Below are 15,379 nucleotides of genomic sequence, written 5' to 3' on the forward strand. Positions count from 1 at the left end.
AAGCACCTAGAAGAGACAGCAGCTCAACTGTTCCGTTTGGTTTTGGCACACTCTTCTAATTGGGTGACAGAAATTGTGTAAATGCTGCACTTGGAAAAATTATTTTTAAATGGATTTGTTTTCCTTTCTCATTGCTTGATACTCAAATCAAATATCCCAGTGTTTGGAACTGAACAGGGCTCTTTATACCTTTTTTTTTTAAGTATATGCTTCCCACCTGTCTTGTTTCAAATAGTTATTGGGGCTGAAATACTGGTTTACAGCTCTCTTTGGTTTCTGAACAGTCATCTGCTTGTGTGCAATAGATTCTCCTCTATGATGAATGATCATAGTTCACAGATGAGGATTCCAGAGCCAGTGAATTGTCCTCAGTTTTGCACATCTCTGTTTTCAACAGACATTCAAAATTCAGCAGTTTCCTAGTGTTCTCATATTTATATAATATCAATTCTAGTGGACTGGAGTCACCACAAATTGAGGGTAGGGAGAAAAATGTTGTTTCATTCCAGCTTTTGGAGTGTAGTTTCTTGTGTACTGTAGACAGTTGGGCAAGATACTCAGCAAATGGGCAGGTTCCAGGGAGGTAGGTGCAGACTTCTTTTGGACTCTGACTATCAGAAAGATCTCAGGGAGATCCTGAGCTTTTATGGCCACACAAATAGTTGCAGTGGCTTAGGAGGCCGTATATAATTTTAACTTGGTGAAGCAACATCCCATGGGTTATCTGGAAAGTAACCATTTGGGCTCTGTCATGACTGATCTTATTTTGTCTTCATATTACTGATTGAGAAGGAATAGAACTTGAAGCTGTTTTCAAAAAAAGAACAAGAACTTAAAGAAACCAGACTGTTTCTTCCCTTCTCTTTTCTTCCATGCTGCCTGTCTTCTGGAGGTATCAGGAGAACTATGCTCATGGCTAGATTTCTAGCATGGAAAGGAAAGAGTGAAATATGGAAAACCTGAATAAATATATTATTTTAAAAGTAATTTTTTAAAGTCTTGAAGAACTTGGAAATTGACTGAGATGAATCAAAGGATTCTCTATAGTGTCTGAACAAAATGCCTTTCATTGTTGGACTCATCAGTTGGATATATTTACCAGGCACGTTGACTTGGTTTAAACATCTTGTTCTATCACCAAGGAGTCCGGAGCCTAGTGCCAACACAGCTTTCCTGTACTAGGGATGAAATAGGCTGCTGGATTTGCTCTGGCTCTCTTCATTGTGGGCAGGTGCTGGATTATTGCCAATATTATTCAGTCTGTCTAGATGCTTAACAGGAAATATGAAACATTAGGAATATTATGAGATTCCTCACCACTCGAGGCTTACTTGTATCTTTGTAGGTGCTGCATTGGCCCAGGTAGTTTGTGGTTAAAGTGCTGAAATTGAGAGCTCTTGCTCTAGAGTGGTCTTTCCAGAAACCTTGCACTGTCACATTTGTGATTCTGCCTCACAGAGCTCCTCTGGTGCAGAGTTGTTTCTGTTGGTGCCACCCAGCACTGGAACTGAACACGGGCACTATCTGGCCCAAGCTGTTCAGTACAAAGTCAAGCAAAGCTCCAGCCATCTGCACTGGTAACTACCTGGCTTGCCTGAAGAAGACCTGGGAGCGAAACAGCTACTTGCTACTGCTGGAGAGCCATGGCAGGGTGGGGAGATGGTGTGGCCCTTCCATGTTTGGGCTCGCTTGGCCTTCACAGACACTTCCTGACTAACCTTCACAGCCCATAACAAGGACAGGGCCTCTGAAGCACTGAGGATCAGCCTGCCTGGGATTTGAAAGGTGTTTAGGTGAAAAAGGGACCACAAATGAAAGAAGGTGCCTGTTTCCTGCTGCGTTTGGCTGATGCTGGTGAAAAAGGTCCAAGATAGCTATGCCATCTCTTTCTGTCCCTCATGGAGAAGGTATCTTTTGTCCCTCTAAGTTGTTAGAAACCATTGGTGATGTGCTGGTGTAGCTGCTGCTATTCTGTTGCCAGTTTGTGGGTTATCTTGATCCTTTATGGGTTATTAAGGATTAACTGTGGGTTTTGCTCCCAAGAAAGGGGGAAGCTATTCAGGTATGAGGTTTGAGGGAAGGGATTATTTGGGAGTGGAGTAACCAAGAGTGGACAATTTGTGGCCACTAACTTGTGATCCCAAGACTGGAAAAGTTGTGGTGGCAAAATTCCCTTCCTAGCATGGGCTTAGCATGGCTATGTGTGCTGCAGGCACATAGACCTAGTCTGGCATGGTGGTAGCTGTCCAGAGACACCTTAATCTGCTGAATTAAGGGGAAATACTAATCGTGTTCTATATCTTTTTCACCTTAAGTGTGCCCATGCCAGAACACATCAGTGTTTTGTTTGTGTCCCCAGTGTAGAGCACAGTAAATTTTCCCCTGGTGCCATATGGTTAAGTGCTTCACTGTAGCAACTACCACATTGCCTCTGTAAATTGCCAAAGAGCTGCTCCTGTTTCCAAGGGCTGCAGATCCCACCTGAGAGCTGCTTTGGATGACCTGTTCTTGGGCTAGGAGAACTGAACTGATTAACAAACCAGCAAAGCAAGGTTTACTTTGCTGCAGTAAGTTGCAAGTATGTGTGCTCATTTTATGCCTACAGAGAAAAGCCAGTTATTTTCTTTTCTGCTTCCTATTTTTGTTGCCTTTTCTTTCATTTCTGTTGCCTGAGATGGAAACGTAAGCAGAGGGAGGAAAACTGGTGTGACTCTGTTGAAGTGCTTGGGCACCACTGCAGTGAGGTGTGAAGGCATGGAGAAACAATGGGAGTGAAGCACCTCGGTGGTGTTTAGGGTCCAAGCTGCTGGTGCTGCCTAGAGCTTGCTGGGGTAGCTCACCTCTTGGGAGTAACTCCTTGCTCCTGCCTGAGCAACAGGCAGAAGATTCTGTCATTTCAGCAGTCTGGCCTCTTATGTGTCTCACAGGTCGTCCAAGGATTCTTGTCTGGGAGAGCAGCTGACTCCTCCTCATACCTCTGTTGTATGTCTTACAACTCTGGGCCACACATACATCTTGTAGGATGAAGAAGGTTTTGCAGAAGCCTTGATAAGGGCTGTGTGCATGTCCATTTGTCCTGCTGGCTTTGCAGAATGGCAGATAGAGGGGATCTGTGTGCTTGGAAGGGTGGGGGAGTGCCAGAGCACTCATGTCCATCCATGTCTCACTCCACAGTAGATCTGATGACCCATCTGTGCCAACAAAATCCCATTATCCTTGCTTATAGTGCTGAAACCATGTTCAACCTCTCAACCCACAGACAGGTGCAGAATTGCTGCTGGGTTGGTTTACAAGTAACCTTCCAAGGGTTAATGTATTGTGAGAAGGTTGCAAAGGGCTGAAGCCTGGAATCCCCTCGATTCCTTGCCTGGAGAAACACAAAGTCCAATAAGCCAGCACCCCTGGATTCGTGTTGGGGGGGATTAATTCATGCACTTGATGTTAAAGCTTGTCCGAGAGGTTTGCATGGGGGGGCCATTGCTAGGGCTGGTTGGCCTCTCTAAATGGTTGCTAGGGCCCTGGCATCAAGGTCCAATGTAGCTGCCCACAGCCACGGTCACGGAGGGAATTACACAGCCACAAAGAAATTGTTATTCTACATAATCTGCTCTTTGGAGAGTGACTGTGGGGAAACAGGCTGGCCCCAGCATGCCGCCAGCTCTGTGATCATAGAAGCGTGCTGGCTGCAAAGATCGGCCAGGGCTCGCCTTCTGATCTGGGGACACCAGGGCTCGAGGCGCTAATCTGCTTTATCAGCGATTTCTCTCTCCTGACACAAAGGTGTTTACTTGTTTTAACATCTCCCAGGACTCTATTTCTCCTTTTGTGTGGTCTTTATCCCCCGACGAGGGCTTTAGCCCAGATTACAGACAGAATTAAGGCATTTGGCGATGTGCCTCAGAACTGTGTGATGCTGGATCAAGGAACAGAATGTAACAAAATAATGGAGGGAGATGCTGAGAGTGACCCCACTGCGGGATCCTGTGCTGTTGGCTTTCAGGACTGCTTCATTGTCCTGAGAACCAGGAGGCTGTTGGTGAGGGGTGGCCATGCAGCAGAGTTTGAAAAGCAGGTGCTTCAGGTTTTATTGTGTCCAGCATTTTTGATGTAGAGGGTGTGAGGAGAAGGAGAAGGAAAAAGGGAGGGTTTGCAATAGGTGGCCATTTCAAGAAGCTGGGCGGATTGCCCACTCCATTCCCAAGAGTCTGTCATGTCTGAATACCACTGGCTGCTGCAGCAGGTGGAATGACACTGGGACAGGCTATGCCATGCACCTGATGCAATTCCGTGTGACCCAGGGAAGCGGCTCAAGCTTCTTCTTGAAGTCTGGCAGGCCAGGACCTCACCAGGCATCATCCACCAGGTGAGCTGCTGGTTCTGCATATAAACAAGCAGCAGAGTGATACTTCCAGAAAGCACTCAGCATAGAGCTTCATGGAGATCTTGCTTTTGCTCTTTCACTGCAGGCAAGGAATTAAAAAGGAGGAAAGAATCAAAAAAAGGAGAAAAATCTAGCCTTTGGAAGGTCATCTCCAGATGATTGATCATTGGGGTGGTTGCTTTTGACCTATCGCGTTCAGCCCCAGATATGGTGTTTGTAGAATGTGGTATAACTGGAGGGAGTTGAGGAGAGCAGCTATGGCAGACTGGGTTGGGAAAGTCTGATTTGCCTGTGGATCTGTGCTGTGTGTCAAAGATCTAGGGAAATACCCCAGTGGACAGTATTTTGAAGGACAGAGTATGGGATGGGATTGAACATGTAAATGGCTCTTGCAGACTATTTGGAGTCTGACTAAGCTGGGAGTTGTCTCCTATGGAAATGGAGCCATATAATTCAGAATACTGGTCACTTCTCCCAGGGAACAGGATCCCATTCTGCTGGGGGTCAGCTGCGTCTGTACCTTGGCTCTTTCTCTTTCAGCTAGGACTCCTGCTGGTCACCCTTCATGACCCTTCATGGTTAGTGGCCCAACCAGTAGCAGAAGCTGGGGGTGGGAGAGGAAAACTGTGTGGGCTTTTGTATTCCGTTATATCACAGAAATGAGATCTGGAAGACTTCTGTGGCACCATCTCTGCTCTGGCCAGCTGAACTGGAAGGGCTTTTTGTTCTGAATGACTCTTCCCTTAATGTGTTTCATTGCAGTGGTCAGCTGTTGACCTGTTTAGGGACCGACTTCCACCGTGGAGCTGGAGTCCTGGATGTGTTCTACGAAACGCCCTCCCTTCTCCTTTCTTGTGGGTATGACACCTACATCCGCTACTGGGACATACGGACCAGCACCAGGTGAGCCTGCCCTGCTGGCGTTTGGGGCCCACATAAGGCTCCTGCACTGTCCTTGTGCAGCGTCTGGGAACTCAGCTCTCACTGAATTAGCTCCTTCAGGCAGAGAGGATGGAGGAGGCTCAGCCCTGCTCTGGTTTGTGTTGCCCTTGCAGGAAGTGCGTCCAGGAGTGGGAAGAGCCCCATGACAGTGCCCTGTACTGCATAAGGAGTGATAAGAACCATATGATTGCCAGTGGCTCTTCCTACTATGGAGTGGTGCGCCTCTGGGATAAGCGGCAGACTCAGTGCCTGCAGGTGAGCACCAGTGGGAGACTGAGCAGCAGCAGAGCTGCTCAGTTGTTCTCTGGCAGCCCAGTGTGCATGCCTTGTGGGAAGAAGAAAGAGGGGCTGCTGGGCTGTCTTTGGGGGCTAGTCCACCATGGCAAACCTAACCTATATGCAGGGAAAACCTGCATTCTCAGACATCTCAGCCTTCGGATTTGTAACACCAGCCAGCATCTTTGGGCTGCCCTTGTTTCAGAAAGGTTCATTTTCCTGTTTTTTGCAGAGCTTTCACCTGTCTTCACCCACCAGCAGCCCAGTGTACTGCCTCCGTTTCAGTACCACCCACCTGTACGCTGCCCTGGCATCAGCCCTGCACGTTCTGGACTTCACAGCCTCGTGAAGGGCACCACAAGCTGCTTCTGGTGACCCCAACTCAGCAGAGCTGACACTTGGCTCAGGGAATTGCAGGGCAGGAGAGGTGAGAAAGGCCCACAAGGCTTCTGAAGGGACTTTTTCGCCTGCCAGAAAGCTACAATGAAGAGTGCACAAAGGGCCAAACTTTCTCAACCTTACCTGCCTGTTAGTGAAAATAACAGGCCAATTTTCCTTTACCCTTTTTATTTTATGCAAGTCAGGAATTGTTTTATTAACTGTGTTCCTTTTTTCTTTTTCCTTTGTTTTTTTTCCTGTGGATACATCATTTGAGGGGCAAATTGAGCCAGGATGCCCCATCAGCTGTGTGCTGGTCAGTGTGAGATCAGCCAAGCTCTAAGCATGTGAAGTAAGACTAGGCTGTGTGTGGGGTGAACTGATTTGGTGGAAGGGAAGGAAAGGTGCCTGGAGTGAGGCCCACCTTTCTCCTTAACGTGCTGTTCTGACAGCTGCTTGTGTTGTCCTTCACAGCCAAGAGCAACAATTGAGCTAAAAGGCAGAGCCAGCCCTGCTTTCAGTGTGCCTCCCCAAGCTGGCTGTCAGGTCAGGCTATGCACTTGGCAGGGCTGAAATGGTCGTGTTTTGCTAAATAAAACTGAAAGGAAACAAAAGAGATTGTATGTTTTGTTTCAAGTTCTGAAGGAGCTGTGATGTTACCTGCTGATTGCAGGGGCCTGGGTGGGTGGGGGAGGATGGACCTATTTTCAGATGCTGATCTCCATGTCTAATAGATCTCTCTCCCTGGCCACACCCTGTGACACTGCTGCATTGAAGGCGGTTCCTGGGAGCTTGCATCTCCTGTCACTTTTTCAAACAAGAATTCAAAAAGTAGGATCTGTGACTCATTTGGTACCTGCATAATGAAGCAGCAAATCAGACCAGTATGAACAGCTGGATGTGATTTACTGGGATCCTGTAGACACATTCAAGTGGGCTCTGCTCTTTTTTGTGTCATCCTTGTGAACCTGATGTGGGTCTCTGAAAAACCATAGCTTTCAGCATGCTCTGTGCTGTGTGATTGGATGTAGATAATGTGCTTTGAGTGGTGTCTGGGGCCTGGCCCTCCTTGGGGAAGGAAGTGTGGGAACCCTACTTGGTTGAGTTTGGGTGTCCTGGATAGGCAGAGGAGAGGGTTTTATCCCAAACTAAGAGCACTCTTAGGGTGAGCCACTCAACATGGTGCTTTGTTAGAACTTAGTATGTTCATTTCCACTGTCAAGAGGCTGCTCTTCCCTTGTGATGCACAAGAATTGGAGGAATATGTTTGCTGGAGACCCAGACTCTAAGGAATTGTCATGGTTTGAAAGCAGCCTCATCAGGGGACCTATGTTAGGAGCCCATGAGCAGCTCACTTGAAGGTAGGGGTAGGCTTGCGTAGTAACTGTTCAAGTATGAACTGGGATGGAACAACATTCAGAAATCTAAGCAAGGGGGTGGCTGTTGGAGGAGTTGGTAAAGCAGTACTGTTGGGGTTGTCCCTGTGCAGTGAGGTTTGCAATGGTTCATGTTTGTGCCTTCACAGAAGGGTGGGCAGCTGCAGCTCCTTAGCTGGCCAGTGGCCCAGCCACTGCTTCCCCTCCCTGCCAGGCAAATGGAGGCAGCTGCACATTGGTTCCTGCCCTCTGCACAGCCCTGTCACATTGTGGATGACTGGCACTAAGGAAGAAGCTGCATGTCTTCCTCTTTACCCTGTTTCATAGGCTGTGCCCACTCAGGTCCAAACATTGATGCTGTTTGCAGAGATACCAAAATCACCAGAGCATTCTTCTGACTGCATGGAGGAGCCGCATAACTGCACAGGAGGGAGCTGCTTCCAAGCACATCCCAGGCAAGTAATGGGTGTGAGGAGGGAGTTCTTGTTTTCCAAACATTACTGCCTTCAGCAATGGCGGCAGATGGGGAATTCCCAAGGCGTCATGTTGGATGGGGGCAGGGTTGCTGGTTGTGGATGTGGTGTGCTTCCTTTGCATACTATAGCTTCCCACAATTCATAGAAGGATCATTCCATCCCTGGAAAATTCCCAGGCCAGGTTGGATGGGGCTTTGAGCAGTCTGTTCTAGTGGAAGGTGTCCCTGCTCATGACAGGGAGGTTAGAACTAGATGATCTTTAAGGTCCTTTCCAACACAAACCATTCTATGGTTTTATGAAATGTCTGCATAAATCAGCAGGCCAGGCAGCAGACAGGTTAACTGCCCTGCCATCTTCCTGGGCTTACAGAGATTTCTCCAAATGTCTCTGTTAACAACAACAATATTTTTATTAGATAAGGCAAAATAAATACCATGAAGCTGTGCCAGAGAGCTGCCCCTCACCTCAAGCTCTTAGCAGCCACTGCCTACTGGGTCTTACAGTCTCCATCCCCACTGTTAGCTGCCTTTATCTTCTTCAGCTCCTTCTGCAGCTGCTCTTCTGCAGCCAGGATCTCCTTTGGCTTCTGGTACTGTAGGACAGAGAGAAATGCCCTTAGCACTCCTGAATGCCTGTTCAGCCTCTGCTCCAAGCAGACCAACTGCAACCTGTTGCTGCCAGCACAGCAAGGGCCCTCCTGCCAAGGGAGGCCTTGTCATTACCAGCAGCCTCTGAAGCCCGTTTAGAGAGCTGGTGCCATCAAGCTAAAGATATTTGCCAAGTTCTGGAGTGTCTTTTGCAGAGCAAGTAAAACTTTCCAGTTAGGTGTGGAATCCTGGCCCCCACCAACCCCTCTGGAAAATCCTGGCAAGCAGATCCTTGCTGTGCTGACTGACCATATGCTCACAAGTGTTATATATATATATATATATATATGTATATATATATAATTTGGTTTTTTGTTTTTTTTTTATGCAGAGAGAAGTAAGAGTTGCAGTTCCTCTGTCTTCTCCTCAGAGGCCTCTCACCCAGCTGCAGCTTAGTGGTAGATGCAGGTGCTTTTTGCAAGGTTTGGCCAGTAGCAAACAGAAGCTCAGGAGGACTCAAGGTGCTCCTCTTGGCCCATTTCCTCTGCACGTGCAGCCCAGGTCTGCTGCCAGGTTTCTCATGGAGGGTGTGCCCTCTGTGTAGCTGATTTCTGCATTGAATAAGGCAAACACCTGTTGCTCAAAAGCATCTGTCTGCTTCTTGCAACAAGAAGTGTGTGTCCATGTTGCTAGTCTCTTGCTTCCACCATGTGTGTGGAAGTGTTCCCTCTCTGACACAAAGCAACAGGATTATTTTTTTATTATTCTGTTTTAAGACTCTTGAGACCTCAAAGTGCAGCAGATCCTTGGGCTTTTATGCTCTGAGACAAGAGAAACTTAGTGTCACTGAGAGTGGAGGCTTGCTCAGGCCTGAGGGAGGGAATACATGGAAAATAGGGCACGACAGACACTCTTACACCTGCATGTCACCTTGAGCAGCAAACAGGGCCTCTCCTGCCACTAGGGATCTCTAGGCTAGTGTCAGCATGCCCAGTGTAATCTGAAACTCCCACCGAATGTGTGACAGAGAAGGAGCTGTATGGGTGACCCTCAGCTCTGCCTCATTTCCCCACAAATAAGAACTTAAGCTTCTTTGTGGACATAAAGAGTGCTGATCTGCATGGTTAAAACTTCACCGTGATGATCAGGGTGTTGTTGGCATGGGTGAAGCTCAGGGCAGCTGCATCCAAGGGGAGGTGGTATCGGTCCAGATCCGGAATAGAGAACTTTTTATAGTACCTACAAATGAGAGAGACAGAAATAAGGAAGGTGGGGTTTCTATTCTGCCACTAGGAGTGCTGAGACACAGACTGCTGGTCTACAAAGTGTACATGAGGACAACAGTCCTCTCAGGGTTGGCAGAAAGCCCTTATGCCATGTTGTGTGCCTGCTGGTGCCCCCAGGTTAGCAGGAGCGCTAGAAACAAACTTCCAAACTGTAAACCAGAGCTGGCAAAGTCCTGAAGAGCTTTGGTGTGTGACAGCAGGCTTGGTCACTCCAGTTTGCCTGTATGTGTAGTGCCAGCTATGGTTAGACTACTCAGCCCTACCAACGTGTTCCTTGTCTTTTTCCCTGCTCATGGCCTCTCTAAGTAACAGCTTCCTTTAGCTTTTGTCAAAATAGCTGTCAAAGCTCTTATGCCATATGACTTACTGTGATGCAATCCTTCCTAAACCCCTCTTTTTAACTTCTTGCTGTATTTCCTAAGTAGCTTCTTGCTTTGGTGGCACGGTGGTGCTCATGCATACCCCAGGCACAGATCTCCAGGTGTAACTGCCCACAATCACCTGAGCCTCTGCTCTGCAGCATCTCCATGCAGCATCTCCTGCATGGTGGCTGTGGTGCTCCTCTGCACTTACAGCTCTCCTAGTTGTTCCTTCCCTGTTTCTACCTCAGTCTTCCAATAACCGCTCACATCCAAGTAGAGTACAGAGAGGTTTTTGCCAGCTAAGAGATTTCCTAAGACTTTGGAGCCACAACCCTGTAGACCTGTGTCTGTGTTTGCCTGAGATCTTCTGTGCTTGGCATTGCTTGCCCTGCATCTACTGCTTCTCTCTGGGGCTGCACCAAATACACTGGCTTGTGGTCCTATGCCCACCCAGAGGCACGGCTGGATTCTTAGTCTCTTCCAATACTCTTGTGGGCAGTCCTCTCAAAGGAATTGGCCTATAGCTGGTACTGAGGTGCCTGGAGCAGAGTGGGAATAGGCAGTGGCTGCTATCAGGAGGGGTGGTTCTCAATTCAGCTGTCTGTGTGTGAGGCTTGGCCTCTCTAGCTACCTCTGCCCAAACTGCAGTTTATTTTCCAAGACACGGTGAAAACAGCTACAAAGGGCAAATGGCTTTCCCGGTGCAGTGGGAGGAATGTACACGGCTTGTTACCGCAGGGCTCAAACCGTTCTGTGTTGTCACTGCTGTCGGTATTTGGAAAAGGTGGCAGACATGGATAATAAGGGAGATGTCAAAGGTTAAACAGCAGAGATTAGATGAACACAAAGACATGTTAAGGAAGTGTTAACTTCTTACCGATTAGACAAAAAAAAGCAGTACACTGAAAAAACCCACTGTTTCAAAGGGCCTTGGGAGTCATCAATGAAACAGCAGCATTCTGCTGCCCCAGGACTAAGGAGAAGAGGAGAAGAATGGCTTTGGCTGGCCTCAAACTAAAATCTGTGACAAGATCAAAGGAAACCAGATCTGCCTTGCCAACCCCTCCTCCTCCTAACATTACCACTGCCTCTCACTACAATAATTGAATCAGGTTTGGCGTTTGGGGAGGTGGCTTTCTAGGTTTGTTTTTAGAGTTCAGTTTAATGGATTTATTTTACAGCAAGAGGTTTTAAGCAAATCCCACTTGAGCAGCCCTTGCCGTGGCCAGAGGGAACAGAGCGACTGGTGGAAGTGAAGAGCTCCTGTTTGGGCTGGGGAGGTAGCTGATGGGTGGTTATTCCAGCCGATGCAGGCTGATTCTCTGCCCTCTCCTCTCACCCCATGGCCAAGGGGCAGTATTACACTCTAAGCCCGGGTCCTGGCCCGAGATCCACAGTATGTATGTGAAATCACCTCTGTTATTTTCCTACTGGAAACCCACTTTCTGTTAGCCCGTAGGGAAAACTGCTACTGGTATGCTGAGAATTTAGAGCTGAGCTACTCAGTAGTGACTTGGCAGCCCATCCTGTTACTTGTGCCTCTGGCTGGCGGTCAGCACAGCTCTGTTGCTCAGAAGCAGCATGGCTGACTTCCAAGGGTTGGAGAGGCTCCGAGGCTTCCTTTCTCTCCCATAGTGATGTGCGCTCTCTCTGTGGATTCCATGCTGTTGTTGCTATCTTGGAATTAGTTGCTGAGTGGTGCCTTGCCCTGGCTGAGACCCAGGAGAAATGATCTAAGATATCCTGGAGCCTGTACTAAGTGTGCTAGTGCTGGTGTCTGTCCCTGCTTCTTACTGACAGCAACGTCATTCTTGTCCTCAGCGAAGTGGCTTTCAGCTTTAATTCTGAAAGTCCTTAACTGTCAGACACAGGCCATGAGTTGCTCTTGGGTCCTCTGGCACTAGTCTGTGAGAGAACAAGTGTCAGCTGCTCATGGAAGACTCTCCTGAGAGTGGTACAAAAAAGCCAGAAGTCAGGTAGAGCGTAGGTAAAGCCTCAGTGCTACATCATAACCTTATGGCACCTATGTAGAAAGTTCCCACATACACACCACTATCACTAGGACTGGCAGGAGATAAGCCTCTCTGTGACAGTATGTGGTTGGATTTAGGATCAAGTACTCCATTCCTGTCCTAGCTCCATGGATATCCATGTGTGACTGGTGGGAATCTCATTCTTTTGCTACATAGTAGCTTTTGCTACTAAAGCACCACTGTTCTGTGAATCCCTCTCTGTGCATTTAGGCCAACATCTTTCTGTATCAGAGCTGTAATTGCTTGCTGTTTCTATGGGTTAACTTCCCTCTTCCCAGCCTTCTGGTTTTGAGCCCCCGGGTATGCTGATGTGCAGACGTCCAGCAGCCTTTTGCCGGGAGACTCGCGGGTGCCGCGTCTCGAAGCCCTCGGCAGCAGAGGGGCCGCAGTTCTGTGCCGACAGCACCACCTACAGCCACTTGCATCACCTTCCCTTGTGCTCCCAAGGCTCGTTCCCAATGCACGCGCTTCCCAATACTACAGCTCATCTTGGCTTATCTGAGGCTGTAGATGCTTTGGGACACAGCGCGTGTTTCATTCCTTGTGAGATGCCATATATTGACACACTGTAAGGTGTGACTTTAACAGCATTTTCCATTTTCTTCCTCCCATCTCACATCTCTCTTGGCAGAACACTGTAGTGCTTCCTTCCCAGATTCAGTCTGTCTTTTTTGCTTGCTACCTCCAGATCACATCACTAATAAACATGTTTATGCAGGGAGATCTGTTTGGGTGCTCATGACTTTGCTATCCATGTTGAATCCTGCAGCATTCTGAGATGCAGTGCCTAAATCAGAGGGAGAAAATGGAATATTCTAGCTTCAAGAGGCCTGCAGGCTCTTTATTTTTCTAAGAAAATGACATCTGATTGTAAGAACAGTGCAAGCACCACCCTGCAGGGGCCAAGATGAGTTTGCAGTGGCCAATGCAGAGCTTGGGGGGCCCTACTTGTAAATGTGTTTGAGGCAGTTGGGAGTGGAAATTGGGCAGCAGGAGACATGTGCTGCAAGGTGAGGCCCCTCAGCCCTTGCACACTGGGGACAGAAGAGGGGACAGCCCCCTGTGCAATCACTAGCCTGCTCCCTGTGCCAGCCCACCCCAAGGGACTGTCAGCACCAGCAGTGCTGTCCTTACTGACTTCTTGTTGGTGGTCCGGATGACGCAGCAGCGCTGCTCCTCCTCCACGAAGACACTGTAGACCTCTTTGGGGTAGGGAAGGTTACGGATCCGCCACTGGAAGCTGCTCAGGGTATCCTTCCTCGTGAAGATAGGCTACAGCAAACAAGTACCTTTAGCAAGGCCTCTCCAGCTGTCTCCTCTCCTCCCTGTCTCCTTCCTGTACTACCTTGTGAGACTCCACATGGGAACAGCTGTTCTTTCACACTGGAGCATTAGGGAGTAACTCAAGAAGCTGCCTGAGCACCGCTTTCCTACAGCTAGGGCTGCTCTGCCATGGCCCAGGGCACTGCTTGCAGGAGGCTGAAAGTGTTCAGTGAGGAAGCCTTGCAGTACAGGGTTACAGGGGCCTCTTCCTCACAGACAACCAAATACTGAGCTCTGCCTGCTCTAGGAACCTGCTGGATTCAGTCTGAGCTCTGCCCCAATTTGTGGTGCAGAGCTGTGCTTGTGTTTCAGAAGCACAGCTTCTGAAAAGATAATGAGAGACTAAAACAGCTGCGCCCTCAGCTAGAGGGGTGTGAAGATGAATCAAGCTGTGCCCTATTAGGGAGCAGCCTGCTATGCATTGCCTGTGCCTTTCAATGCTATCATCTTTGTTTTCTATCCCCTGACTTGTCCTGGCACTGGCATTCCTGTCACCCTACTCTTTCAAGACAGGATAGTAGTTGGCCAACACAGCAGTACAGTTTCTTTACTTAAGGAAACTACAAATCTCTTGGCAGACTCCTAAAAAACCTAAGCTGTGCCTTCTTTCTACTCAGCCCTGCAGTTTTGCGGTGATTTGTAGCAGAGTGCTGGGTGCATTAAGGCTGTCTCTTGGTGACCTGTGCTCTACCAACTACCGCTGTAAGCACAAGACAAAGTAGTTTTAGGTGCAGTGGTACCTGCAGACCCTTACATACATTTGAACTGCTCTCTGTTATAAGCTCTGACTCCAGTGCTCCCAGGAGTGGCGAGGTTGGCTCTCCCACTTCCACCTGCCACTTGCCGGTGCCCCCAAGGGTGTTCTTCTCTCGCCATTTTCTACCTGGGGAAGAGAGAAGAAGGGTTTTCATTCTTCTGCTCTCTAAGAACTCCAGCAACTGACTGCCAAAGCTGCCCAGCACACCGAGATGACATGAATATACGTATCTTAATTCCAGTAATTTCGACTTTGGTGTGAGTTGATCTGCTAGTTGGCTTATTCCTAGGTCAGAAATTCTGTGCTGAATGTCTCTTTTTTGCTACTTGGTGCTGAAGCCACGGTGGGGTTGCGACAGGTGCTGTGCTGCAGCTGATGTGGTTTTGGACAAGAGCCATAAACAACACTTTGTTTGCGGCAGCAGAAGCCACCAAAAAGCGTATTTCAGCCCTTCATGCGGTACAGACTTGGTGCCTGGCAACTGTGATGGCAATCCCATCTAGTCCATCCATGTTGTGACACATGGGATGTTTGGGGGAAATCCTGGGCTAAAGCAAGGTCTGCTGTGCCATAAAAGTCAGAGAACTCTGGCTGCAAGCTGGACCCTACTTCTGTCCCTACAAAATTCTGCTACATGACTGTCTCCCAGAATAGGCAGGGATGATTTGTTCCTGGCCAGGTGGTCCATCTCAACACCCCAGCCCTAACGGTACAGACCTACTGCCCTGCAGAGCACCACTTACTTATTAACTGGCCCGTCTTAATGTCGTACTCTTCGGCCATCTCCTTCCCATCCTCGAACAAGTAGTGGATATTCCGCTTCCCTAGAGGCAAGGCAGGTGTGAGAAGAAACGGGATACACCTACCCTGGGTGTAGGGCTCTGTCCCACTGTCTGGGGCCCTATCCCATTGTCCGCGTTGATGGCCTTGTGTCCTTCCCCGGGGCCCTGCCCGGGGTGCGGGGCTGTGCCCAGGAGCGCTCCCCTCCGCGCCCGCTCGCTGCAGGACCACCCCACACCCCGCGGCAGGGGCAGTCGAGGGCTATCCCGACCCTCGCCCGCGGTTACCGTCATGCACCAGCGCCGTCTTGCCGGCCGCCCGCAGCCGCTCCAGCCAGCTCGGCACCGCCATGGCGGCCGCGCCGTCGCCGCGGCAACGCGGAAACTTCCGCCCGCCGGCCGGATGCGCTTCCGGCCCGGCC

At 49.1% G+C, this 15,379-nt stretch overlaps 2 protein-coding genes across 5 annotated transcripts in view; one reads left to right on the forward strand and one right to left on the reverse strand.

The window, feature by feature from the left end:
* FBXW4 (F-box and WD repeat domain containing 4) overlaps nt 1-6,591 on the forward strand; it is a 60,498-nt gene extending 53,907 nt beyond the window's left edge. For all 3 annotated transcript variants that reach the window (XM_068197865.1, XM_068197866.1, XM_068197867.1), the window contains 3 exons: nt 5,144-5,284; nt 5,437-5,578; nt 5,832-6,591. In XM_068197865.1, coding sequence (XP_068053966.1) covers nt 5,144-5,284; nt 5,437-5,578; nt 5,832-5,948 — 400 coding nt within the window. In that variant the 3' untranslated portion in view covers nt 5,949-6,591. The remainder of the gene's footprint in view (nt 1-5,143; nt 5,285-5,436; nt 5,579-5,831) is intronic.
* DPCD (deleted in primary ciliary dyskinesia homolog (mouse)) lies at nt 6,074-15,349 on the reverse strand. 2 transcript variants are annotated; one of them, XM_068197868.1, is made up of 6 exons: nt 15,246-15,349; nt 14,922-15,002; nt 14,180-14,304; nt 13,237-13,370; nt 9,554-9,656; nt 6,074-8,422 (listed from the first exon to the last, which is right to left on the reverse strand). In XM_068197868.1, exons 1-6 carry the CDS (start codon nt 15,307-15,309, stop codon nt 8,318-8,320), a joined length of 612 nt encoding a protein of 203 aa, XP_068053969.1. In that variant the 5' UTR covers nt 15,310-15,349; the 3' UTR covers nt 6,074-8,317. The 2 variants fall into 2 exon arrangements, with proteins under 2 accessions (XP_068053969.1, XP_068053971.1); XM_068197870.1 differs by lacking the exon at nt 6,074-8,422 and adding an exon at nt 9,191-9,238.
* Nucleotides 15,350-15,379: the final 30 nt, after the last annotated feature.

This window comes from Anomalospiza imberbis, chromosome 8 (assembly GCF_031753505.1).
Source record: "Anomalospiza imberbis isolate Cuckoo-Finch-1a 21T00152 chromosome 8, ASM3175350v1, whole genome shotgun sequence".
NCBI classification, from domain to species: domain Eukaryota; kingdom Metazoa; phylum Chordata; class Aves; order Passeriformes; family Viduidae; genus Anomalospiza; species Anomalospiza imberbis.

What these genes read in the sequence shown, in the direction of transcription:
- DPCD (XM_068197868.1), bottom strand. Translation starts at nt 15,309, where the DNA reads ATGGCGGTGCCGAGCTGGCTGGAGCGGCTGCGGGCGGCCGGCAAGACG. An exon ending in TAACAGAGAGCAGTTCAAAT is followed by an intron (nt 13,371 to 14,179) that starts GTATGTAAGGGT and finishes TGTTTGCTGTAG; the next exon opens with CCTATCTTCACGAGGAAGGA. An exon ending in ACAACACCCTGATCATCACG is followed by an intron (nt 8,423 to 9,553) that starts GTGAAGTTTTAA and finishes TCTGTCCTACAG; the next exon opens with TACCAGAAGCCAAAGGAGAT.